Here is a 26,589-nt window from a genome sequence, read left to right on the forward strand (position 1 = left end):
AAAAGATGATATCTCCAAGGGCTTTTAGGTTGTGAACTGTAATTTTGATGTGAAATGAATCCAGAGATGCAGAGACAGGAAATTTTAATAAAAAGTGTCCTTTAATGAAAATTCAACCAAAAACGAAAAAAAACTAGGAACGGGTATCAAAAGTCTGAACTGAAAAACCCAGAACACACTGGGAAAATCATTAGGAACTGACAAGAGGAATGACGAATGACGAGGCATTAATGATGATGAACCAACAAGGAAGTGGAGATGGAATACAATCAAGGAGCAGAAACTACAAAATTAAACAGGAAACAGAACACAGCGAGAAACATTCATTTAAACAGATATATTAACGCCAGTAATTAACCAAAAGTACTCAAAGCCAAATAAAGTCTAATTAATCAAGTCATAATGGGGGTGAAAATTTGATACAAATGGAAAGGAAATAATAAAGATCCTCAAATTAAGCAGATACATATAATCATAACCAAAAACGGACAAACGCACCACCAGGGTCACGAGGGTACAATTGAATTGTCTGGTTTTGTTATGGTTATCCAAGGGTGCACTGCTGTATACTGAGCCACCATCTTTAGTTGCTTTAAGGAATTAATACACCAAAGAGCTCCACAGGTCTTGGATTTGATGATGCCCAAATCCTGCAGCAGCACCAACTGACCCTCTATCCGTGGTGCATCTCGCACATGCCGATCGTAGTTTTTCTTACGGCGCTCTGCAGTGATGTTCGGTCGCTCTCTGGCTCCTTCAAAGACCATCTGTAGCCGGGTCTGGTACTCCTTAAGCCATTCATGGACGTGACCACTAACAGGGTCCTGAACCAACAGAAGGTCAACTGATAGGATGGGCTATTAGCCGAACATAAGGAAAAAGGGAGACTCACCAGTTGAATGATGGTGAGTAGTGTTGTAGCACTAGAGTACATGTGGCTGGTAGATGGATTGGATGGTAGATCGTGGTCCATCTGGTTGCTGACCATGGACTGTGATTGCAGCGGGACTGCTTGGCATGTCATGTTGGGGTTGTCCTTCGGGATGCTTACCCTCATCAAATGCTGCTAGAGACTTTAATCTATAATCTTGAAGACTTTAATCTTGATGATGTTCTCCTACACGTGGCATCTATTGCACTTCTGTCCGTCCTGGGAGAGGGATCCCTCACATGTGGCTCTCTCTGAGGTTTCTACGTATTTTTACCCTGTTAAAAGGGTTTTTAGTAGTTTTTCCGGGTTTTCAGGTCTACTCATATATCTAAGTTAAAAGTACTTAAAATATTAAATATGCTAAACTGGCATGTGTGTCTTCTTATAAATTGAAAACACAAGTCAATGGCACTACATAGCTTTAGTTGAGAGAACTGTAGTTTAAACCTAAAATGTTGTATTAATTCAACTTTACTGCCCATAAGTTGAGGGTACTTAAAGAAATTATTTACTCTTTTGCCTTATTTTCAAAAGGATTAGACATTCGTTATGACAATTCAATAATAAAAGACAGCATCATTCTTCAAACATGATCTATTTATTATGAACAATTGGTAAACATTTAGTAAAAACAATTATAAAATCAATAAATTAACTGCCAACATAGTCAACATTGCAATAGTAACAGCAGACATTTTGAGTGACACTGTTAACCTAATGGTTCCAACGCACAATTCTTATCAAAACAAAGCCTATGAAAGCCAAACTGTATATGTAACAGAACAACACATTAAAACTTAAAGTGATAGTTTGCAGAAAAATGAAAATCAGTCATTATCTACTCACCACTATGCTGATAGAGGGGTGGATAAAGTGTCCAGAGTCCAGAATTATATATTTTTTAACATTACATGCCTCCATACTGCTCCTGTGTTGTCATCGAAGTGTCCAGACACCTCAACATTCAACAGCGTAATTTTCTGTTTCGGTTAACCATCCCTTTTAGCAAAGGATCATTACTTCAAACCTACCATTTATGTTTTAACTTTTTTGAGAAACAATTCCAGCAGAGAAGAAACACTGAATACAGATAGGATGGTTAAAACACACTGACATGAATGTATAGGTGTGTGCGTGTGTTTTCATGGCTGGCTACAACAAAAAATGTTGTTTAGAGCCTGAGCACTTTGTACCAAAGTTCATGAAAGGACTCAAGTTTGCAATTCTATCGGGTAGTCCAAGTTGAGAGAGTAGATAAGTCCAAGCAGAAGGATGAAGGCAGTTGTCAAGTCACAGATGACGATGAGTTCATCCCCTTTGACCCACATTTCCTTCGAGTCTGAATCCTACAGAAAAACAAACAGACAAAAATTAATATCATTTTGTTCTTTAACGTTTCATCCCCCCCATTATTAGGTCTAAGTAAAAAAAATTGCCAAATTTTTCATTATTTTCTCAATGTGTTCTCACAATTCAGATATTTTGCTGTTTCCAACTTCTAAGGTATATTGATCTTGCTCAATAGTGGACAAATGATTTTAGTTCTTAAAAGTGTTAGATCCACCAAAAAAGGAAAAAATTACTTATTTGCACACCACTATGATAGAGGGATGTGTGAGGTGTTTGCATCCACCAAAAACCTTTGGTGTTTCAGGGATAAACAGTCTTGCAGGCAAATCCATTACAATTGAAGTAACTGGCAAAACAACTGATTTTTTTTTCAAAGTTCCTCATTAATGCTGCTATGGTGTCATCCAAGTATCTGTAAGCCCCATAAAATTTTTTCGACTACATGTGCTCGGATATCTTCCTCTATTGCCACACCCAAATCTGCACACAAGCTCTCACACCCGATGGGCGTATGGAGTGCGTGTAAGCATCGCTACTTCTGCAAGCAGACCTTTAGTCTAAAAATATGGTGTAAATGACATTTCAAGTCGAATTTGAATGTCTGTTGACTCAAACACTTCACCCACCCCTCCACCAGCACAGTGGTGATTAAATAATGAGTGAACTTTCAATTTTCAGGGAACAATCTTTTTAAATTTAAATGAAAAACATGGATTTGTTTTATGGCAAATTGCTATCAAATTAGTCTGTTTGCTCCCTAACCAGAGATTTACTGGCCCGTTGTATATTTATAATGGCAAAGCAGTCAAAAATTAAAACAACCTTAATGGCATAAACCAAAGTTGTCTTACCAGACATGTCTTCAGAGAGTTGTCCTCCCTCATAAAAAAGGTCAGACTTCTGAGATTTGTGGCCTTTCTTTGTGCAAGCATGTCAGCTGTCTGAAAGATACTAAATTAAAAAATCAAATGGACTGAAAATTAAATCAGTCTCTCATGTATGCACAACTTATGTTTATTTGTTTTCCAGAGCACTTTTTATAAAGACAACAGCATTGGTGTTTAATGCAAAGATATTCAACAACTACATGAACCATGGTTTTCCCCATTGTAAACCTGGACAACATATTTTTTCTGATATTACTAACCATCATATTCCACAGGAAAGGTAAGGATAATGTTGAGAAGGTTCAGTCACAGCACAAGTGTAAAAAAAAAAATATTCTGTTGCTTGCTTAAACACCTGTATATTAAAGCATCGTTAACCAAATATATGATGTATGAACATAGGGGGAACCGTGCATTAATCTCCTACTTACATTTCCTGGTCATCAAATATGTCCAGAAGGGCCCTGAGGCCTTTTCCAAGTGTTTTGCGTGATCTGGACAGCTTTATCAACTGTGATGAATGAGTGTGCGTCCAATGATGACAACATTTCCCAGTTCCACTTTACTAAGTCTAAAAAAGAGAGAGGACAGTGTTCAAATACATGTTAAATATGGTTGCTGCGGTGGTCAAGACAGACATTCTGATCATATTCTCTGCACACATTACATGACTAAGAGATCAAAATGCAAAAAAATCTGAGAACAATTTAACTATTTTGATTTTAAAACAATTATAAAACTTTCACAAAAACTTAAGCAATTAACTGTATCAAGTAGTAATAACACCCTAGCTTTGATTAAAAAAGGAGACATTAAAAGATGACATATACGGCATATATAAAGAACATGACTCAATTACCATAAAAAGCTACCATTATTTAACCTTCATCGTTGTAAGTCAAGAAATAATGTTTTGAAAATAATACTAACACAAAAGCATTATTGCAGCCCTCTCCTCAAACTTGTCAACATTTAGAGGGTGAGAGGTTCATTAAAAAAAACAATACATTATAATAATTCAAATTAAAATCATATACAAGCTTTTTGTGATTTATCACAAGGACAAGTACTTGTAGATGAACGTCACATGCACACGGGCTGACTGGAAGTGGCACCGCTTCAACTAGCACAGCAGTTTGCAGCTAAATGTTAGCATGCTAATCAAAACAGCTAACACTGCAATCGTCGTCAAAAAGTTGTGCGTGTACATGGAAAGTACAACCTTTAAAACACACAACAATGTGCACACTCCTTCGATAAGACAATAATGTAACACGTGGGTAGTTTCTTAACTTTAGCACGGTGAGGTAGCTAACAGGTAGCAAACACAGGAGGCTTCTATGGATATCTTCTACAAGTAGCTTACATTCAAAAGACACCGGGTGGCAGAATAAGCAGTAAACCAGCGGTAACTGGAGCACAGAGTCTATCCTGGTTCACGTGGGCGGGAGGAGAGCGAGGCGGAGCGCCAACAGCACAGGGACGTGTGTGGACACGTCCGGTCAGGCTGACGGCGCGAGTGTTTGAAAATGCGCATGCGCAGAGACACTGACTAGGTGGTGACTTCCCGTCAAGCAAGTGCACTCCTAAACACACTTTAACTAAGAAATATGAACATACGCCCCCTCCCCACACACACATCATTTGTATATATATATAGATATATCTAAATATACATAACCTGTGTATGTGTGTGAGGACATATGATTATATATATATATATATAAATATATAATAATATAAATATAAACATGTCTTGCTTGTTTTGTAGAGCACTTTGTGACTTTGGTTTTGAAATGTGCTATTTCAATTCAATTAACTCCGAAACAAAATTAGATCAACGATTTTGAAGTTGCAGTGTACTCTTGCTGAGGGTTAAGGCCAGAGGATGTCACACCCTGTTAAAGCCCTATGAGATGAATTGTAATTTGTGAATATGGGCTATACAAATAAAATTTGATTGATTGATTGATTGATGTGGCAGACAGGAATACCAGTCTCTCTTCTGAGTCCCAGGCAGAATACGCAGCAAGTTGTGGAGGTTACCCTGCTGCTCGCATTGTCCATTGCCAGTCAGATGATAGTGTTTTGCAAGTATTGTCAATGCCGTAAAAGCCACAAAGCTACTGAATTAGGCAACCCTCAAAGTTGACGTCCTGGTCCGAGGGTATACGGGCAGGGACAACAAACTTTGAGAAACACTCTGTCACTAAAAGACATCAGTCATTAGAAGGATGTTTTCCAGTCCATTATGGGCAGGCTCCAACAATGTGTTATCCATGGCCAGGATCTAATATTGGCAAGAAGTCAGCAAGTGTCCCATGAAACTGAGAGCTGGTTGGGTGTTCTTGGCAACTTGACACTGCTCATATGCCATAATAGCTACATTGTTCTCTCCATACCTTGATGTTCATGTTCCTGGTGACCTTGAATTGGAACCTCTTCTTTCAAGGCAGCAGGCAACAAATGCTGGAACACTGCCTCAGCACCATCAAGGCGAAACGCTTGGCGATACAGGACTCCACTCTTCTCAAGCGGGATGTCCCATTGTTGTAGTAGGGCCAAAGCTGGTTGAGACAACTACACTTCTCAAAAAAATTAAAGGAACACTTTTTATCAGGGTATGGCATGAATTCAATTGCACTTTTTTGATAATTATCTGGTCAGTTAAGTAGCAGAGGGGGTTGTTAATCAGTTTCAGCTGCATTGGTGTTGATGGAATTAACAACAGGTGCACTAGAGGGGCAACAATGAGACGACCCCCAAAACAGGAGTGGTTTTGCATGTGTAGGCCATTTCAAGTTTCTCCCTCTTGATCAGTTTGACTGGTTTTCCATTAGTGTTGGCTTTAGCTAGAGTCATTATCTCTACTGGGAGCATGAGGCCATTTCTTAACCCTACAGAAGTTGCACAGATTGTCCAACTCCTCCAGGATGGCACATCCATGCGTGCCGTTGCAAGGAGATTTGATGTGTCTCCCAGCATAATCTCCAGAACATGGAGGAGATTCCAGGAGACAGGCAGTTACTCTAGGAGATCTGGACAGGGCCGTAGAAGGTCCTAAACCCATCAGCAGGACCGATATCTGCTGCTTTGTGCAAGGAGGAACAGGTTGAGCACTGCCCGAGCCCTACAGAATGACCTCCAGCCGGCCACTGGTGTGAATGTCTCTGCCCAAACAGTCAGAAACAGACTTCATGAGGGTGGCCTCAGGGCGCGACGTCCTGTAGTGTGCCCTGTGCTCACTGCCCAGCACCGTGGAGCTTGATTGGCATTTGCTATAGAACACCAGAATTGGCATGTCCGCCACTGGCGCCCTGTGCTTTTCACAGATGAGAGCAGGTTCACCCTGAGCACTGTCTATCTGTGATAGACGTGAAAGGGTCTGGAGAAGCCAAGGAGAATGCTATGCTGCCTGCAACATCGTTCAGCATGACCGGTTTGGTGGTGGGTCAGTGATGGTCTGGGGAGGCATATCCATGGAGGGACGCACAGACCTCTACAGGCTAGAGAACGGCAGTCTTACTGCCATTAGGTATCGGGATGAAAGCCTTGAACCCATGAGCCTATGGTCAGACCCTACGCTGGTGCAGTAGGTCCTGGGTTCCTCCTGATGCACGATAATGCCCGGCCTCATGTGGCAAGGGTATGCAGGTATCCTCTGCAGTACCTGGAGGATGAAGAAATTGATGCAATTGAATTGCCTTCTTGATCGCCTGACCTAAACCCGATAGAACACCTCTGGGACATTATGTTTCGGTCCATCAGACGCCGTCAGGTTGCTCCTCAGACTTTACAGGAGCTCACTGATGCCCTTAGACAGATCTGGGAGGACATCCCACAAGACACCATCCGTTGTCTCATTAGGAGCATGCCGAGACGTTGTCAAGCATGCATACAAGCACGTGGGGGCCACACAAGATATTGAGAGGCATTTTGAGTTGCAGAAATTTAAATTTGGCAAAATGGACAAGCCTGCCACATCACTTTTTCACTATGATTTTCGGGGTGTCTATAAAATGTAGACCTCTGTAGGCTGAAAACTTTTATTTCCATCAAAGATGTGGCATCCTTTTGTTCCTAGGACATTAAACTGTCCATATCAGTATAAATATCCAACATACTTTTTTTTCACAATGAGATCTGATGTGTTTTGAAAGTGTTCCTTTAATTTTTTTGAGCAGTGTATTTCCTTACCTCGTGGTTTGGGCAGCTTCCATCTCCAGAACACCAAGACTTCTTGGATAAGGGGATAAGCCTGCCTAAGAGAACAAATGTTGTTGAAAATCTCCTAGCCTGGAAAAATTGTGTTAAAGCATATAAGAAGGCCATCCACAAAGCAATAGCTGCCTATTACTCCAAATTAATAGAAGGAAATAAAAGCAACCCCAGGTTTCTCTTCAGCACTGTAGCCAGGCTGACAGAGTCACACATCCACCGAACCCAGTATTCATTGATCACTAAATAGCAATATCTTAAGGAACTTCTTTAATGATGAAATTCTAATTAGTAGAAATAAAATCAACCATCCCCTGCCCTCAGTTTGCTTTAATACCCAGTCTGTAAAGTTTGTATCAGATTTTTGTGACATTAACTCAACCTGATCTTAAGATATAATGTTCAAGAATAATCAAGTGAATGTTTGTGCCAAATGTGAAAATGTTACTTTTTTGGAGATATTGTATTCACAAGGCAAAGAATGTGCTTTGTGGGGTCACAGTGACCTTGACATTTGGCCACTACATTCTTTACATGCAGTGGAGATTTTAGCCTGAAATTTCTGGTGGGGCAATTTTGTATGACGTCATGTCACCATCACAAAAATAGAGGTAGCTGATTATCATAAGCAGTAGGCCTATAAAGACCACTAAGATATACTATGGGCTACATTTTTAGTGCCAGCAGGGAGCAGAAATCCTATATATACAATTCACAAATATTAGCGCTCAGCGCGACACAAAGATGTTGTCTATATACAGCATTAAAGTAAAATGATTGCATCAAAGTAAAAAGATTAGACAGACCTGAGCTTCAGATCAACATCAATACTCTGAATAAAGAGCTTTAGGAGACGTAATGCTACTTTAAACAGCTGCTCTTAAAATGCAGATGTGACTTTAAATTATCACGTTTCAGTTGATCACAGTAAATCTTTGTGTGATCAACTTTACATACTATTAGATATCTTACGTGATGGAGCTTATTCTCCAAACACACTCATCCTCATCAACTCTAACGCTTTTCCCCGCTGGCTGGACCGGATCATGTTGGGTCAATAATTCCGTACGGTCCCGTCAGCATCGTCTGCAGGCTAGCGGAGCTAAACTACCAAGCCATGTACAGGTACCTGCTAATCACTACTAACACATAAATACAATACTAAACTTGACTTACCACAGCAATGGGAGCGCAGACGTCTTCAGCTTCTCTGTCAGGAGAACAAATCGAAGATCGAACCGTATTATTCATCCGATATGTGAGTGAAACCTCTCCACATCCCTGGTCAGTGTTCACTGACGGGGATAGCCTGTTAGCCTGTTAACTCAGGCGAAGCCGAGCAGGCAACAGGCTTGGAGCTGGAGTCGCGTTTCGCATTATTTGAGTTGAGTTGCTTGGCAGATTCCGTGGGGCACATCTGAAAGTGCCCCACCACCCAATGCTAACTTCGGCCTGTCTGGTTCACGCTAATTATTGTTTCCATGGCAACAGTCTTAAGCTTGGACCGTTGCGCACAGCAAGCGCACAGACAGAAGCACACACAAATCAAATGACTCCAAAACAAGACTATAATATATGTGAGTCAAGTTTATTCACACAAACATTCACGCTACTTTGCATATAAAATAAAAAAACATATATTTTGCCACTAAGTACAGATGTATTGAGCTTTATGCACAACAGCGACATCTGGATCTGTGCCCCACGTGCCCCTAATGCAGAAACGCCACTGTTTACATGTCATCCTTGAGTGTCAGTGAATGTTTGTGACAGAGGTGACAAAATCCCTTTGGGTATTCCTATAAATGTAGCTTTATCTCAGCGTTTCAATCATTTTCTTAAACTCTGAGTAAGTCAGTGATCCAAAAACTCAACATCTAAATAATTTTGGCCTTATTTCATAATTTAAAATGTTTTCTTGCATTCTGACAAATTATGTCATTGAAAATCTAAACATCTTACCTATTGTTGAAAAATGTCCTTTATCTCAATTTACTTAGCAATTTCTGGCAGTCTGAATAACAGTGATCAAGAAACCCAACTTTTTAACAATTGTTGAGAATCTAGCTTTATCTCAGTCTTTCAAGCTTTTTCTGAAATTCCGAGTAATTCAGTAATTAAGAACCTCAACATCTAAATCACTGTTGCAAATTAAGCCTCATTTCACAAATTTAAAAGTTTTCCTTCATGACCAACTCTGTGATTGAAAAATGAAACGTCGAGTTCAAAAAACATAAGGCCATTTGACTCTGACCTTTGTCCAACAAAATGTAATCAGTTCCTCTTTGGATACATGTTTTTACAAAATTTGATGAGATTCCCTGAAGCTGTCCTCCCTCTTCCTCTTCACCCTCTACACCACAGACTTCAGCTACCAGACAGAGTCCTGTCAAACCCCCCTGAAGTTTTCTGATGACTCTGCAATAGTTGTATGCATCAGCAAGGGTGAGGATTCTGAATACAGGGCTGCGTTGGCTTACTATGTGCAGCTCAACATGACAAACAAAAAGGAGCTGGTTGTGAATTTGAGGAGGGTCATAACACCATTGACTCATGTTTCCATCCATGGAAATAGGGGGTCAGCGTGGACAGTTTAGAAGTGTATAAATACCTGGTAGTGTTCATAGACCATAAGCTGGACTGGGCTAAGAACACGGATTTCCTCTACGAGAAGGGCCAGAGGCGCCTCTAGTTCCTGAGGAGACTATGGTCCTTCTAGTCAGCTGCAAATATGACTTGACCTCAAAAAAATTCTAACAAAAGGTTTCTCAGTGGTTTACAGTAGTATCAGATGTACCTAAAAACATACTAAAAGTTTACCAAAGTTTGACTCCAAGAAAGGCCCCATTTTCAAAATGGCCGCCGTCAGGTCCTTTCAAATGACCATTACTCCTTTGTTAACCTCCTAGACCAGGAATACTGGTGCCTGATACATGTTTTGGCCATTTAATATTCTAATTAGCATATTTGCATGATAGATAAGTGAAAACAAGTACATTTATAGATTAAAGTAATTGGTTACAAGCATATATATGCGAAAAATAAGTCAAATTCCCCTTAAGTAATTGCATATTTCTCTTTTTTCATATTGTTTTGCCTTGTATTGATGGTTTCTGTGGTACATAACCATTTTTTTTATTCCAATAAACACTAAACTAATAAGAACTGTGTGGTACTGTAAAATTAGTCAAAACAGGTCTGCCACGTGAAGGCTCAGTACCGCTAACCCCTTTTCATTTTGTGTGTTTTATTTTTTTATATATTTTTTTTACCTTTTTTATAATGCATTTTTTTTTGTCTTTTGTTTTTTGTATATTTTTTAAATACTTTTCTTATTTATACACCTTACAGTGTGACCTTAATTCACCATTAGTCGTCACACTCTTCCTCCCATTGAGGTTGATTATAGTGATTCTCACAATTCCCAATTAGACATGGTCCACAAGCAGGCATGCATGGTAGTCCATATGACCTGCAACTGCACCGTTGTGTTTTGCAGGCAGTTGTGCAATTACAGTGTATCATCTGCAGGAGGCTTTCTGGGGCAGCAGTCTTACTAGTCATAACTGGCAGGAATCGGTTGTCCACCAGTTTCCATCCCCAATCCACTGGGTTCAGGTCACCTTCCTTTCCAATCCACACCATGATCTGGAAGTAAACCCTTTGGCAGTGGTATTTGGTTGCGGACTCAGTTGGAGGCAGACGTTCTGGGCCAACAAATGATTTGGCAGTGGCGATTTTCTTGCTAAAAAGATTGTAACGCAAAGAGGCAAGTGAATCGCTACTCTTTCCGTCAAACAACACTGCCATTGCCTTGGTCCCATGGTCCTCTATGACATTCCTTGCTTGATGTTTGAGCAGAAACACATTTGCACAGGACTGGATGGTTGACTCGCCATTCACGAGTTTCTGGAATGCTGTCTGTTTGCCAACACTAAAAATGCGTGAAGTTGTAGCACATCCTGTGAAGGCGTGAACAAACAGCAACTGGGAACACAAGTCACTATCCAGGACTTGTTTCATCTCACTGATGTTGTACACCTTAGTAGCTTTGGACTTGTCTGAACGAAAACAGAGGCCTCTATTTTTCGTCCCAGCATAGAAGAGGAGAAGAATTAGTAAATCTGTATCCTCCCCTATCAAGTGGGCTGATGTTCTGAGGCCTTGACTGCAGCTTTGTCAATGTCCACGTCTGCGTCACCTGGAGCATTGATAACAGAGCAGCCCTTCTTCTCCAGCTCCTCGGTCATAAGATGGATAAGTCCTTGTTTGTTGCAAGATCTGGAAAGGAAATCATCCTTTCTTCCCACAAACTCAGTCTCTGCATTGAAGTTAACAATGGGGTGAGTGTTTTCACCACGTCTCTGATGCGTATTGTCTTTGATGGATGGACCTTCACTATAACCATCAAAAACGACTGTTGCTTTACCGTAAAGGCGTATGGTAAAGTCTGCATATGACTGTGCAATGGCATAACATTAAGGTAGGCCTATGTATCGAACTGTGGGTCAAACATTGTGATACAAACCAAATTGTGAGATTGGTGTACCGTTACAGCCCAATAATCTCATAAAATCATGTATTCGATAGGTATATAATTATGCCAGGGCAATTTAAACAAGTCCAATGAATTCCTAGACCCAAAAAACATGGGATTAGACACCAAGATTACTTTGCTAGGTAAAAAAATGAAGCAGTTAGGATATTTCAAGGACTTTCTGCCCATCTTGGACGCCATCTTGAAATTTACAACTTTCTAGTGGTCAAACTTTGGTAAACTTTTAGTATGTTACTAAGGACACCTAATACTACAAGAAATAGCTGAGAAACCTTTTGTTAGAATTTTTTTGAGGTTAGGTGTTTTTTTTTCATATATGCAGCCGCCTATTCAACATCTGCAGGATTATGCTGATGTTGCCGAGACTGTGGTGGCTAGTGCTCTCCTGTTTGCTGTTTTGTGCTGGAGAAGCAGACTGAGGGTTGCGGATGAACTCTCTGACGTTGGTTTCATACAGGAGGATGCGGTCTTAGTTACATGCCATCCTTGACAATATCTTCCACCCTCTCCAAGACTTGGTGGTCAAACATGAGAGTACGTTCAGTGCAATACTGAGACCACCAAAATGCACCACAGAGCGCCATCCAACTATACAACTCCTTCGTCTGAGTGCCAGACATTCTGAGTCAACAGCCTGGACTCATTGCAATGCCAGCAATATCTGCACATATGTACAGAATGTACAGAACGCACATATTGTATATATTTCATATTTTATTTTATTGCATTTTATTTTATATAAAGTTTTTAAATCTTCATATGCTTATATTTCTACTCTTGCATGGAGCTATCGTAACAAACACAATTTCCCCCTAGGATCAATAAAGTATTTCTGATTCTGATATGAATGTACTGCAATTATCTATAAGACAATGCTAGGGCATGCATTGCAAACTAGCTTAGAACACAAGGAATGGTATGTGGTATTTAGCCATGCTGTGTACCAGTGGGCCAAGATACTAAGGCCCAATCCCAATACCCAGGGTTATCTTGCTCCTTGAAATGGAGCAAGATACCCCTTGTTTTTTAGGGTTATCTTGCTCCTTGAAACTGGGTCACAAGGGCTAGTGGTTTAAATCTTTCCCTACAGAGTCGGACAGCACTTCAAGAAGCTGTTACATCATCAGTATTCGTAGCAAAAACCAAACACATCATCAGTAGTTGATGCGACATGACATTATCTGAAAATAATGCAAAAAAAGATCGCTAGCATGCTAAAGGTAGAATGCTAAATCTAGCGCACTTGCAATCTTTATTTCTTTTAAGGTTGTTGTGAAAAAGTGTACAGTAATATATTGAAATGATATTACAATCATTATCGTAATTTTTTAAATCCCAATTAATGGAAAATATATTTGATTTACCAGTGATTCGCAAGGCATTCTGGTTACCTCTCCGTTTGAAGCGAGGGTCTGAAAATCTCAATTTAGAGGGGGTATAGCACTCCGTTTTTTTGGTAGTCTCTATTCCTTGTGTGTTGTTTCTGTCTTCACTTCCTGTCGGTGATTGCCTTCCCCAGTCCTCATGTGTAACACCAGTGTTTAATTGCCCCTGCCTTCCCTCTGTGTATTTAAGCCTCTGTGTTTCCTTTTGTCTTCTGTCCCACCTGTCTGTCCACTGTCGCTCTCGCTCACTCACTCCCACTCTCTCTCTCTCACCCTCTCTCTTTCTCTGTGTGTGTGTGCGTGCGTGTGTATTTGTGTATATGGCCACTGTAGGAATGCAGCCAGTGCTGTACTCAGTAAGGGAAGCTCTGGAAGGCAGACCACATTGGACAAGGACCGGAACTGAAATTTGTTATTTCAGGTATGAATGAAATAAAAAAAAAATGTTATTATTACCAAAGGACAGTGGAAAAAATTTGTTTTCATAAAGTTAAACTTGACTTGGTCCACTCATTAATTTTAACAACCACTGTAAATAATTTAATTTGCAATAATAATTCTTATTTCTTTCACTTTCTCCTCAAGAAACCACTTTTGTCCAGCTCAAGGAAGACGAAAAACAAACTTTTATACTCTGACATTTACCATCAACTTCAAACACAACGAGGATGTCTGCTATCTGGCCTACCATTATCCCTACACATACTCTGCCATGAAGGTAATCACTCATCCATCCATCCACCCACCCACCCACACATTAATCCAACAGTATCCGATCAGCGAGCATACGTTGTGCCTGTTGCACGTCAGCATGTGGTGGTATGTACACCCCGACCAGAATGAATGAAGCAAACTCACAGGGGGAGTAGAAGGGTTTGCAGGCAATGAAAAAATATTCCAGATCAGGAGAACAGTGTTGTTGAATCACTGTCACATCATTACACCAACCAGAGTTAATGTAAAAGCAGATACCTCCACCTTTCGTCTTGCCGGAGAGCTTTGTGTTACGGTCCGCTCGGAAAAGTTGGAAGCCAGCCAGCTGCAGCGCAGAGTCCGGTACAGATCCACACAACCACGTCTCCGTGAAGAACAGAACGGAAGATGAGGAGAAGTCTGTTTTTACTAACTAGTAGCTGGCGTTCGTCCAGCTTGTTGCAGAGTGAGCGCACGTTTGAGAGGAATATTCCTCGAAGCGGTGTGCGAAGTATCTGCCGGCGAAGACGCACAAGCGAACCAGCTCGATTTCCTCTACTCCGCCTCTTCACCGTGTGAACAAAGGTGGGCGCACCTTTGAGCCGATGGAGCTTGTGTGTATTGATTTGTTGCGGACAAATAGGAATCCATCATCTACAAAGTGGCATCTGTTAAAACCTGCATCAGGGACCCTGTGACATCAAGAGAAAAAGTTCTTCACTGAAATCTACTACTCCCTGTGAGTTTTCTTCCGACAGGAGCCAATATTATTGGCACTATCGCCAATCTCTGCACCTTAGCACCGCACGTGCCCATAACTCTGTTACTGTATATATTTGTTCTATATTGTTGTTTTTATATTGTTGTTTTATGTTGAGTGCACCAAAGAACGACATAAAAGCAATTTCCTGTATGTGCAAACATACTGATTCTGATGTTTCAAGCTGCTCTTTAGTTGACGGAAGTGAGCAATGTGAACCAGTTGTTGATGTACAAGACATTGAGTCAAAAACACTTACCTGGCTTCTGCAGATGGATGATGCAAGTGATGTGGATGCTATAGACAGCTAGGCTGATTGTTGTTGTGCAGCCCCCCCCCCCCCCAGAGACTGCGCTGACTGTAAACCTACATGCTGTGTGTGAAGCTTTGGAGACCTCTGATTTTGTAAAACAAGCTGTACAGTTGCCTTCACTTGGACTTACTGCTGAAAGTGTGGCTTCCCAGGATGCACCCAGCCAGCCCCCAGCTGTGGAAGATGAACATGTCCCCTCCTTTAAACCTGACAATGACAGGCATAGTCACACATGAGCATATAGTTTGTTCACATCTACCTTCCATCCTCCAGCCAGACTAATTTGTGAGATGAATGAACAAGTTGTGGATGATTCAGTGTCAACAGCTGATTCTTTCTTTTCTTTTGTCAGGAACATGTTTTCTCGGTAGTTTTTTTTTTAACTCACATTAGTGCTTATCTGTGGTAAGGCATGTTTATCCCTGTAATATCCCGGATCAGCTGTCTCCAACGTTCACGGACATCTTCAACACCTCACTGGCTGAATGTGTTGTACCTGCCTGCCTCAAAACATCCACCATCATCCCTGTTCCCAAGAAGCAGCCTTAATGACTACAGACCAGTTGCCCTGACCTCTGTAGTATTGAAGACCTTCGAGCGCCTCGTGCTGACTCACCTCAAGAACATAACAAACCACCTCCTCGACCCACTGCAGTTTGCCTACAGAGCCAACAGGACCATAGACGTTGCAGTCAACATGGGACTCCACTTCATCCTTTGGCACCTACGCCAGGATCCTGTTTGTGGACTTCAGCTCCGCATTCAACACCATCTCCCCAGCTCTTCTCCGGGACAGAATGAAACAGCTGAGCGTGCCTGAGCCCACCTGCAGCTGGATCACTAACTTCCTGACCGACAGGAAGCAGCACGTGAGGCTGGGCAAGCTTGTCTCTGAGACCCGGACCATCAGCACTGGAGCCCCAAAAGGTTGTGTGCTCTCTCCTTTACGCTTGTCCCTCTACACCACCAACTGCACCTCCAGCCACACCTCTGTCAAACTACTGAAGTTTGCAAACGACACAACCCTTAGTGGACTCATCTCCAATGTGGACCACTAGGCGAAAAGCAGAATTAAAGTCAAGGAAATTGTATGGAAGTTACCCTGATCCCCTGAAGTTAGTGCCTATTCACAGCATGTCAGCACTGAGTTCTTCCCCGACAGTAACTTCAGTGAAGCAGAGAGTACGTACCGCGGGGATGGCTCTGGAGAACAAAGGGGGTGAGCAGCGGGGGGGAGGGTCGCGGAGCCGCGGAGCGAAGGTCTAATTAGCATATGACTCAGGGCCAAGCCGCTGCTGAGCCTCTCTCGATTACCAATTGGAGGAAACCAACCCGGAAAGTCACTCGTGGTTGGCTGGTAGAAGTGTTGCCATAAGTCACCCTGGGTCATTGCAGCACACACGTGGGGTAAACCCCTCCCACACAATATTAATAATAAAAATGTATTTATAGTTGTTACTAGTAATATATATATAATAATATTGAATAATTTATTAGTAAGCCTTTACCAAAAGCAATGCAGTTAATTAAGACTATACATTCATTCATGTGATGCTTGATGTAATATGTGAACATATTGTACAGGGAATAAACATGAACAAGGTATATGCTGAGTCAAAGCTTTATTTACATACAGCACAAATATTGTACAAACACAACTGGCCTAGCCAGTGAAAAGCTAATCAGGTGAAGCTTGAAGTGTCTCTTTGCAGCCTCTGGGTCATATGTTCTTTGTGGGACTCTGTCCGAATCTGCCCCAGTGTGTAGACGTCTGTGGTGTGTAGCTGTGAGATCCAGTGTAGCTTCTAGTCTTATTTGAAGTGTGGCACACAGGTCGGTGAGCTCCTGGCTGTGGAAGGATGGATCCATGTCATCTGTCCCGCTTCAATCAGCTGTAGACACAATCAGTACAATTAGCACAGTTCAATGACAACATACACCACTACATGTAACTACAAATTATCTAATGACTAAAACCTTACCCTCTTTCTACTCCGACGACTCCTGAACTCCCCAATGCTGATGCAAGGTCCGGTTGGATGTACCGGAAGTGCATCGTTGTGTGCGGGAATCAGGCTATGAAACACAATGATGAAACGGATCAGATAAAGTAAACCTGGAAAATGTATTTTGTAGGGCATAGCACATCTCTTCTTAATTGTACCCTCGCTCCACTTCGTGGCGCCGGCCATTTGCATCAGAGATGTGAAGAGACGTCGATTTTCCTACAAAAATACATATTGGAGAAAAAGTAAAGTTTATGAAAAAACTAGTTCTGCTCAAGCACTTGATGCTCTATTCTTCTTTTAGCAGCTTTCTCGCTAATCCCACAGTAGCTAAGCAGTTAGCAATGACTTCTTTCTCTCTTTGTAGCTCTTACCATAAGTTTGGGACTATCCTCTTCATCTCGACTCGTCCATACTCCTCCAGGGAAACAGTGTCGTGTCGATTTCAGCAAGTCATTTACACTGAAAACAGAGTCACTCGTAGGACCAATCTAACACAGGCCAGAAGTTTCAGGTCTGCGGGAGGCAGACGCTGCATTCACAAGACTGTGATTGGATGAGTCCATCAGGTGATGATGCGAATAAGTGGCGCCGGCCATTTGCATCAGAGATGTGAAGAGACATCGATTTTCCTACAAAAATACAAATTGGAGAAAAAGTAAAGTTTATGAAAAAACTAGTTCTGCTCAAGCACTTGATGCTCTAGTCTTCTTTTAGCAGCTTTCTCGCTAATCCCACAGTAGCTTAGCAGTTAGCAATGACTTATTTCTCTCTTTGTAGCTCTTACCATAAGTTTGAGACTATCCTCTTCATCTCGACTCGTCCATACTCCTCCAGGGAAACAGTGTTGTGTCGATTTCAGCAAGTTATTTACACTGAAAACAGAGTCACCCGTAGGACCAATCTAACACGGGCCAGAAGTTTCAGGTCTGCGGGAGGCAGATGCTGCATTCACAAGACTGTGATTGGATGAGCCCATCAGGTGATGATGCGAATAAGTGACGTGAGGTTTTCAGAGTAAAACTTCACAACTGTCCTTTTCATCTTAAAGCAGCGGTTATAACAGTTTTTAAATTGAACTTTTATATGGGATGAGTATGTGACTGAGGACCCGTTCATTCTTTCTGGTGTTAAGTAAATGTACTTACATGATTCTTGCTGTTCTGTGTTTGTACCCTCATAGTTGAATGCACTTATTGTAAGTCGCTATGGATAAAAGTGTTGTGTTTAAATGGAATACTGAGAAAGTTTAATAACAACAATAAGACAATTGAAGTTCAAATTATGAGGGAATATCAGCAGAGTCAACAGCTTAGTGGCCTCAATTTGAAGCTTACAGGGCAAAGACACATAATCCCGAGCATCATTTTTTCATGTTGAGCGGATTGCTGGTAGATGTGTGGTTAACACATCCACTGTTTATTTAACCAACACAAGTGAAAAAGTAATTGTAATGGAGCCAATCTGCATATTGGTTGAGATTTAGGATAGTGTTCATGGGCAACTAAGATTGAAGAGGTTGTTTGTCAGTCCTGTCCAGGGAAACAGACTTACTGAACGTCACTGTTTTGGAATGTAATAAAGTGCATTGTTTCAAATTTGTTTTATAGCATTGATCTTTGCTAATGGTATACAATGTAAATCATTATAGCACACTATCTAAACTAAGGGAAACAATTTACAATTTCAGGTTTTATATTTATTTTAAGACTGGAGTTCTTACACCAAAAGTTTTATCTGCCCAAAGGGAAACTATCCTGATATGCATTTGTAAAGCTCAGAGCATTGTCATTTGCATGTGAAAGCCTCCCCTAGGCTTAAGAGCAGTTGGGTCACCTCCAAACATTAACAGGCCTGTAAAATTGCCAGAAACTGGTAAGCCCGCGTCAATTCCTTCAGTTTTCTGTGCTGCCTGCAGATTCCTGTGAACAGCCGTTAACCGAAAATTCTCCCAAAATTTCCTGCGTCACTTATTGATACAAACTCTTCTTTTCATGAAATGAAAGATCTCCCACTGCATAGTGCATGTGTGAATGGAAAACTGCGGACAGTAGTAGTATAGACCCAATTCACTGGAGATCTTTCACAGATTTATGCATCAGAATCTACTGTACTTGTACTCATATATATATATATGTTGTTTCTTTCAGGCTCATCTGAATGTGCTGCAAAAATCCGTGGACCCTGCCATTGTGTTTTTCCGGCAGCAGATTCTTTGTAGCACTTTGGCCGGAAACCTCTGTCCAGTGGTCACCATCACTGCCTGTCCTACCAGCAGGGCCTGGAAAGACATGCACCAGCTCCGTGAGTTTTGCTGTGCATGTGTGTGTGTGTTTGTGAGAAAGAGAGAATGATGAGCTGAAAGGAAAAGGGTCAGACTGGCAATTTTACTGTGGATTGATGGGGTGTTTATGAGTACGGCATTTGTGTATATCACTCCTTTCGCAGGGAAATAATAATGTTTAATTGGATGGAGGTTAAGGTTATGACAGTGGTTAGTGGGTTAGGCTCAATATCCAGGATGCCAGTGTTCTCTAAAGCAGGGTTTCTCACCTGTTGGATCGCAACCTAAAAGTGGGTCGCGGACACGTTTTCAGTGCAAAGGAGCCTTTGCCTGGGCCAAAAAAAAATGATAAGAATACAATCATGTAATTTTTATTTTGAAGGGGATTTTGTGTGCAGCGGACTGTCGTCTACTCACACTACCTAATAGCGTAGCTGAGCGTTTGTTCTTTTATACTGTCAGGCCTCAGCCGAAAAAGAACACAAGAGATGGTTATTGAATCGGGATATCCCACCCGTTTATTTTCCTTCACACCTCCAAACTTTACTATTGACAGCATCCCCTTCTGTTAGAACCCCTTCAAAACCAAAGTCCCAACTAACACCCTGCTTATAACAGGAACTACACATCAACCTTCCATAATAAAGCCACTAAATAAAATAGCTTACAATTTAATTTTTCTAAGGAGTGTGCATAGAATCAGTCTTTTTGAAACTACTTCTCAGTCTGAAGTTAATTAATTGGTATTTTGTATTACCTTGTGTCCTTAAGATTCACTTTTTGTTTTTTAATTAAAATGCAGCTAATTGAGTGTAAAAGGGAATACTGTGATATTCTGAGCTGTCTCAGGTTCAAACTGCACCATTTTTCATTCAATAGTTTGAGAAGTCTAACATTTTCCTCAATTTGGGTCGTGGTTTGCCATTAAGGGGTGATCGTGGGTCCCAAAGCCAGACCAGTTTAGAACCACTGCTCCTAAGTGAGTCGTCAGGATAGGACAGAATAAATGCAAGAAAACAAAGATCTGCTCAGGCCAGATGTTTATCACATATCAAATTATTTTCCAGTAACTAATGATAACTTACAGTTTGAAATATATAGACATTTTTTGTTTAAGGGAAAAACACGAGATTCATCCTGGCATATCCAAATTAGACAACCTGTAGCTTAATTATAAAACTGTTGCCTGTAATATACACCACGTATTTTCCATTATGCCATTGATTTTCAAAGGGTAAGGCGGGGTACACGAACATGAGGTTCGTGCAACAGTGGAAACATAATGCTGAACTAATGTTTTGACAGAATGTATTTAACAATTGAACAAATTTGCAGTTATGCTCAGGTATTTGACAGGGACCAAAGTGTTCAATCCGCACCTTGTGGTGGCAGACTCCTAGTTAGTCCTTCCCATACCTCAAAAAACCTAGTTAAGGTGACCACCTACCCTTGGATACTCACCCTTCTGACAGTTTGTGAATGGGTAACAGCTAATTTATTTAGAAATGTAAAAGATACAGATTGTCCTGTGCTAACAAACTCTTTAGTCGAGTTCCATCGCTTCAGTCCTTATAGTCCATGGGCCAGACCACATATTGGTACCATCTGAGGGAGCAAAACTTTACCTACATTAAGTTGTTTGTAGGACTGATTTAAGTCTATTAATATATGATAACCCTTGCACAAAAGCAGCTTTTCATATTTTAGGGCCATATTACTGTTTTCACTGATACGTGCTTTAGCAAAATTCGCTGAAATCATGGAGAATGCTTCGTGCAACCGCATAATGTAGCTGTTTCAAGCCTACCTGGAATCTCTCAGAGGTGGGCAAGGTTTTTCAGCATTCTGGATATCCTACCTGGACATGACGGAGATCATGCTGGGAGTACTTCGCGCTTCTAGAGAAGGGGACTGGATGCTACACCTTGCATCCATCCAACAAATGATTCTTTGGTGCATTGCATATGACAAACTGAACTACGCCCGTATCCTGCCCTACTACTACGCAAGAAAGACAAGACTAGCTATCGATCAACCTGAAGTACATACACACTTCCTGCAAGGTGGTTTCTCGGTCCAGATTGGTAGTAGGAATCCCTTTGGGAGAATTCCCGTGGACCAGACGATTGAGGTGACTATCAATAAGGAAACACAAACACCTGGCGAAACAAAGGGCTTCAGCCTCAAATCTGCAGCTGTCACCAAGTATTACATTATCAGAGTTCCGGAGTGCCTACCTGAGAAAGCTGAGGGGCATGGTGGGTCAAAGAGATTCACATCTTAATCACCCAGATCTACAGTTGCCTAGGATCAGAAGAGATGAGGCTGATGTCCAGTCCCTTGTTGAGCTCATAGATATCTGTTGGTTGAATCCGCTTAGTCAAAACCACTCAGATGTTGTCAGCTTGTCAGCTGCAACTTTTGCACCACCAGATATAGTTGCAGATCTCATTGGCATTCACAGGATAGGAGAATAGGCATATCAAGCTTTCAAACAAGAACGACTAGAAGCAAATCCAGCAACAACAAAGTCTATGACAAAATTACAAAAAAGAACGTGAAAACTTTCTCAGACATCAGAAAAAAGCCACGCAACATAGGAAAAGCCAAGCAAGCAGTTCTGAAGGCTGATAGGAACTTGTCTGGCCACATGATCCTAGTGACTGAGAGTCGACAGCTTCACATGAGTGATGTCTTGGCTGATCCCCTGGGCCCTCGCCAATGGCGATGGATCTCTGTGCAAGACCAATAAAGCTGCTCTAGCGAGAGAGCTGGTAAATGGATTGTATTTATATAGCGCTTTTCTAGTCTTGATGACCACTCAAAGGTCTTTACAATACAGTTTTACATTCACCCATTCACACACGTTCATACAGTGCATCTATTCGCAGCACTTTGTCATTATATGGGGGGCCATTCGGGGTTCAGCATCTTGCCCAAGGACACTTCGGCATGCAGATGGGTCAGACTGGGGATCGAACTGCCGACATTCAGGTGGGAGGATGACCATACTACCCCTCAGCCACAGCCACCTGGGGAAAAGCGTTGCCCCTGCAGATGTTATCCCAGAACCATCAACAACCATCATCGATGGAATGAGAGCCAACGCATTGATGTTCTCTTTGATGTCTACAAGGAGACATCCATAAAAGACGCAGAAAGAGCCCACAGAGGTACAGAGAGAGGCATTCAGTTCAAGAACATAGCACCCGGTCACAACATCCTACAAAGCAGGTCTTACCAAATTCTTGGTCGATGAATGGAAGGGACCCAAACACTGACAAAAACTCCAGAACAAGACGTTGTATGTCACATGTAATGACGTCTGATACAAACTCAACGAAGAACAATTGGAAGAGGTAACAGAGCTCAAATCTTCCCAGGAAGAAGCTGACACCCGCATGCTGTTACATGCTCTCCATGCAGCAGAGTCTGGCTACAAAACAGTTGTCGTTACTGCTGAAGACACAGATGTGTTGGTCTTATGCTTAGGATTCAACAAGAACATTCCCTGTACTATCTATCAGAAATGTGGAGCCCAAAATAGGACCAGGTTCTTGGACATAACAAAGCTAAGCCAATCGCTAGGAAGTGGTGTCTCAGAGGCCATGCATGCCTTCACTGGTTGTGACACCGTCAGTGCCTTTGCACACTGTGGAAAGATAGGTGCCTTGAAGCTACTGAAGTCTGACAAGGCTTACCAAGAGGCCTTCAGTGAGCTTGGACGTTCTATTTGCTCTATTCAACCCAGTGAGGAAGAGCCCATTGTCGAGTTAACTGACTCAGAAGATGGTGACTGAGTCCTACATTGAGGGTGTGGACCTAATATTTCCCAATATGTACAGTTGTAAAATAACACTACTATTCAAGCCATCAGTATTATTGTTACATAGAACATGCCAATTGATTTTAAGTGAGCATGGTGTACAACAGTAGCATCCTCCAGACATATGCATTTTCAGACCACTAATTAAACAGTTGTACCTGAAATGTGTGTTTTGAAGTACTGGTAATAAGAAAAATAAAACAAAACTATTTTACTCGCCACAACATTGATGGCCTGTATCATGTGTAATTCAATTATAATTAATGTGGCCTAGGTTGATTATAAACAAACTAAGGGACTATTATTTAGTTAAATTTAACTTAATGTTGTATTTGAAGAAGAAACCACTAAATATGATTTGAAACTGCAATTTTCGCAAAGGTTGACTATATATCCTTATAAAAATTATAATGTGAACTGTTCCAGTACATAGCAGGCCATTCAAAGTATTGATTGGTGGGTTTATTTCAATGGAGACGAGATAATAGTATAATGGTACAGTTAAACAAGATAATAACCACTAATAAGCCGCCACTCTGGTTATTTAATGGTTATCACATTAAAAAATAATCTAGGGATGTTAAACAATTAAAAAATATCAACTAGAATTTGTCCACCCATATGGTACCGATATGTGAAATTTCGGGTCTGGGCCCATTATTGGAGCACGTAAAGTTATTTCAAGTTAAAAAATAAGTCAGTTCCTCTGTGAGGTTCTGATTGGGAGTTGTCTAAGTGTTGTAAGATACGAAAAGCATTTGAGATGCACCAAGAGAGTGTGTTCTGAAAATATCACAGAGGTTATATCCTGTCTGTTACCGGATGTCACAACCTAATATGGTCTAATTAATTTTTCTTTGCTCATACAATGTATGCAGGATGGAATGCAGGACAATACAACGTATACAGAATGTAAGAGAGTGCAGACCAAAAGGTAAAACGCTAGACTATAATTCACACAGGATGTAAGATAATAAGCAAAGCAAGAGGACAGGACATATTTCATGGTTAAAGGTACTTTCCAATATGCATTGCACATCTGCTTGTAGTTTTAAGAACGCACATAAATGGAACATAATTTGACATCTAGCTCAGCTGTTTATGCAGCATTGGTCTGCGCAGATTGACAGGGTGTTCAGATGAGCTGTGTGTGTTGGTGAATGAGCCAGTCTCTACATACTAAAACAGAACTCTAAGTCTCCACAAAGCATAAATAATGCCAACAAGTAAATAATAGAGCTGTAAGTTCCTCTCTCCAGGTAATCGTCCCTGTATCGTGCTGACAAGCCGTGTTCATCCTGGTGAATCCAATGCCAGCTGGGTTATGAAGGGGACCCTTGAGTTTCTGTGCAGCAGTGACCTGGTGGCTCAGTGTCTGAGGGAAGCCTTTGTCTTCAAGATCATGCCAATGCTTAACCCGGACGGAGTCATCAATGGCACGTAAGTGTGATAAGAAAACTGGTCTAAAAAAGTATCTCTCACGTTCATACAAATTGTGCTTTAAGCCTTATTTGTTAAGTTGTGTCCACATTTTTATTGTGTACACTGCACAGAGAAAAGGAGCTGAGTGTGGTTTGATACACATATGTACCTTATTTTGCCCAAGTTTGGGACACAACACTGACGGCAAATACTAGTCTGGATCAGCTGGAGGGTTGCTTCAATCCTTTTTGAGTCAAAAGTTTTCTGTTACGTACCTGAAAAGTTCAAAGGATAGGGGGAGTTCACTTAAACCTAAACCAGGGAAATGAGTCCAAAGTATAAATACATATAAGGAAAGTATATCGCGAAAAAACCATGAAAAACAACAACGAGATCTATGATGTGAATGCTTGATAATGTCAATCAATCACTTTATTAATATTCACAAATCACAATTTGTCTCTCGGGGCCTTCTGAATTTCCCACGGGATTTGTGAATTTCCCACAGGATTAATAAAGTATCCATCTATCTATCTAACAAGGTGTGACAGCCTCTTCCCTTAACCCTCAACAAGAGTAAGGAAAAACTACAAAATTTAACTAACCCTAACCCAGACCCTTTAACAGGGTGAAAAGAACATAAAAACCTGAGAGTGGGCCACATGTGAGGTATCCCTCTCCCAGGATGGACAGAAGTGCAAATGATGTCATGTGTAATGGAGAATCGGTATTTGCAGCATTGATTAGAATAAAGAGTTTGTAGCATAATGGAAAGTCAATGATTTGACGGATTATTTTGAGTAATGGTAGAGTATCTGAGTAGACATATTATCTACAAGCAGTCTTATTGTATTCCTACTCCATGGTCAGCAGCCACCACAATCAAGATCCACCATCATGATCGGATGCCACCATCAGCTGCCACCTCCAGCGTGGTTCACCACAACTTTCAGACTCAAACACGATACAGGATCCGCCATTATTTTCCCAATCAGCACGATACAGAATCCCCCATTATTAACTCAATCTGCCAGCACGATACAGGATTCGCCATTACGATCGCAATCTCTGATTTGCAATCCACCATCATAATCCACGATGTGGCCACAGCCTAGGCCCTAGATCTGCTGAAAATAAGGCATAGGGACTCCGGGGAAGAAGTGAAGTCGTTAACATGTATTGATGAGATGTTAATTTCTTTGATTTGGTAAGCTGGGAGAAGAGGAAGGAGAAGCTGGGAAGAGAAGCTCCATGTGTCATGTTACCCCCGACACTGATACCTACAGCAGCATAACTAAGAGCAGATCCAAGAAAAAACAGGACTGGCTCTAACTATAAGCTTTATCGTAAAGGTAGGTTTTAAACCTACTCTTAAATGTACAGATGGTGTCTGCCTCCTGAATTGAAAGTGGGAAATGATTCCATAGGAGAAGAACTTTATAGTTGAAAGCTCTGGCTTCTACTCTACTCTTAGAGACTTTGTGGACGACAAGTAAGTCTGAATCCTTTAAGTGCAGTGTTCTAGAGGGGTGATATGGTACGATCAGCTCTTTTAGGTATAATGGTGCCATATTATTAAGGGCCTTGAAGGTGAGGACAAGAATTTTAAACTATTTTCTAGATTTAATCTGAAGCCAGTGTAGTGAAGCTAATAAAGGAGAAATGTGGTATCTTTTCTTGGTTCTTGTAAGGACATGTGCTACAACATTTTGGACAAGCTGGAGAGTCTTTAAAAACTTACCGCCTGAGCCTGATAAATAATAGTTATTACAATTATCAAGTCTGGATGTAACAATGGTGTGGACAAATTTGTCTGCATCTTTTTCCCAAATGCTTGACTGTTTCATTGGAATAAAGGGCAATCTTTTGTAGCGCAGCTATATCATTAGATAATGTATCTCTAAGTTGTTTAGGGCAAAGTACTATACTATACTATAATAGAAAATTGCCGGTCAT

The 26,589-nt window shown here is 41.1% G+C and overlaps 1 protein-coding gene across 2 annotated transcripts in view; it reads left to right on the top strand.

Annotated features, from left to right (window-relative positions):
* LOC133955570 (cytosolic carboxypeptidase 4) overlaps positions 1–26,589 on the top strand; it is a 166,511-nt gene that overhangs the window by 100,451 nt on the left and 39,471 nt on the right. For both annotated transcript variants that reach the window (XM_062390471.1, XM_062390472.1), the window contains exons 17-20: positions 13,663–13,750; positions 13,915–14,047; positions 19,252–19,405; positions 24,471–24,651. In XM_062390471.1, coding sequence (XP_062246455.1) covers positions 13,663–13,750; positions 13,915–14,047; positions 19,252–19,405; positions 24,471–24,651 — 556 coding nt within the window. The remainder of the gene's footprint in view (positions 1–13,662; positions 13,751–13,914; positions 14,048–19,251; positions 19,406–24,470; positions 24,652–26,589) is intronic.

Source organism: Platichthys flesus, chromosome 6 (assembly GCF_949316205.1).
Source record: "Platichthys flesus chromosome 6, fPlaFle2.1, whole genome shotgun sequence".
Classification (NCBI taxonomy): Eukaryota; Metazoa; Chordata; class Actinopteri; order Pleuronectiformes; family Pleuronectidae; genus Platichthys; species Platichthys flesus.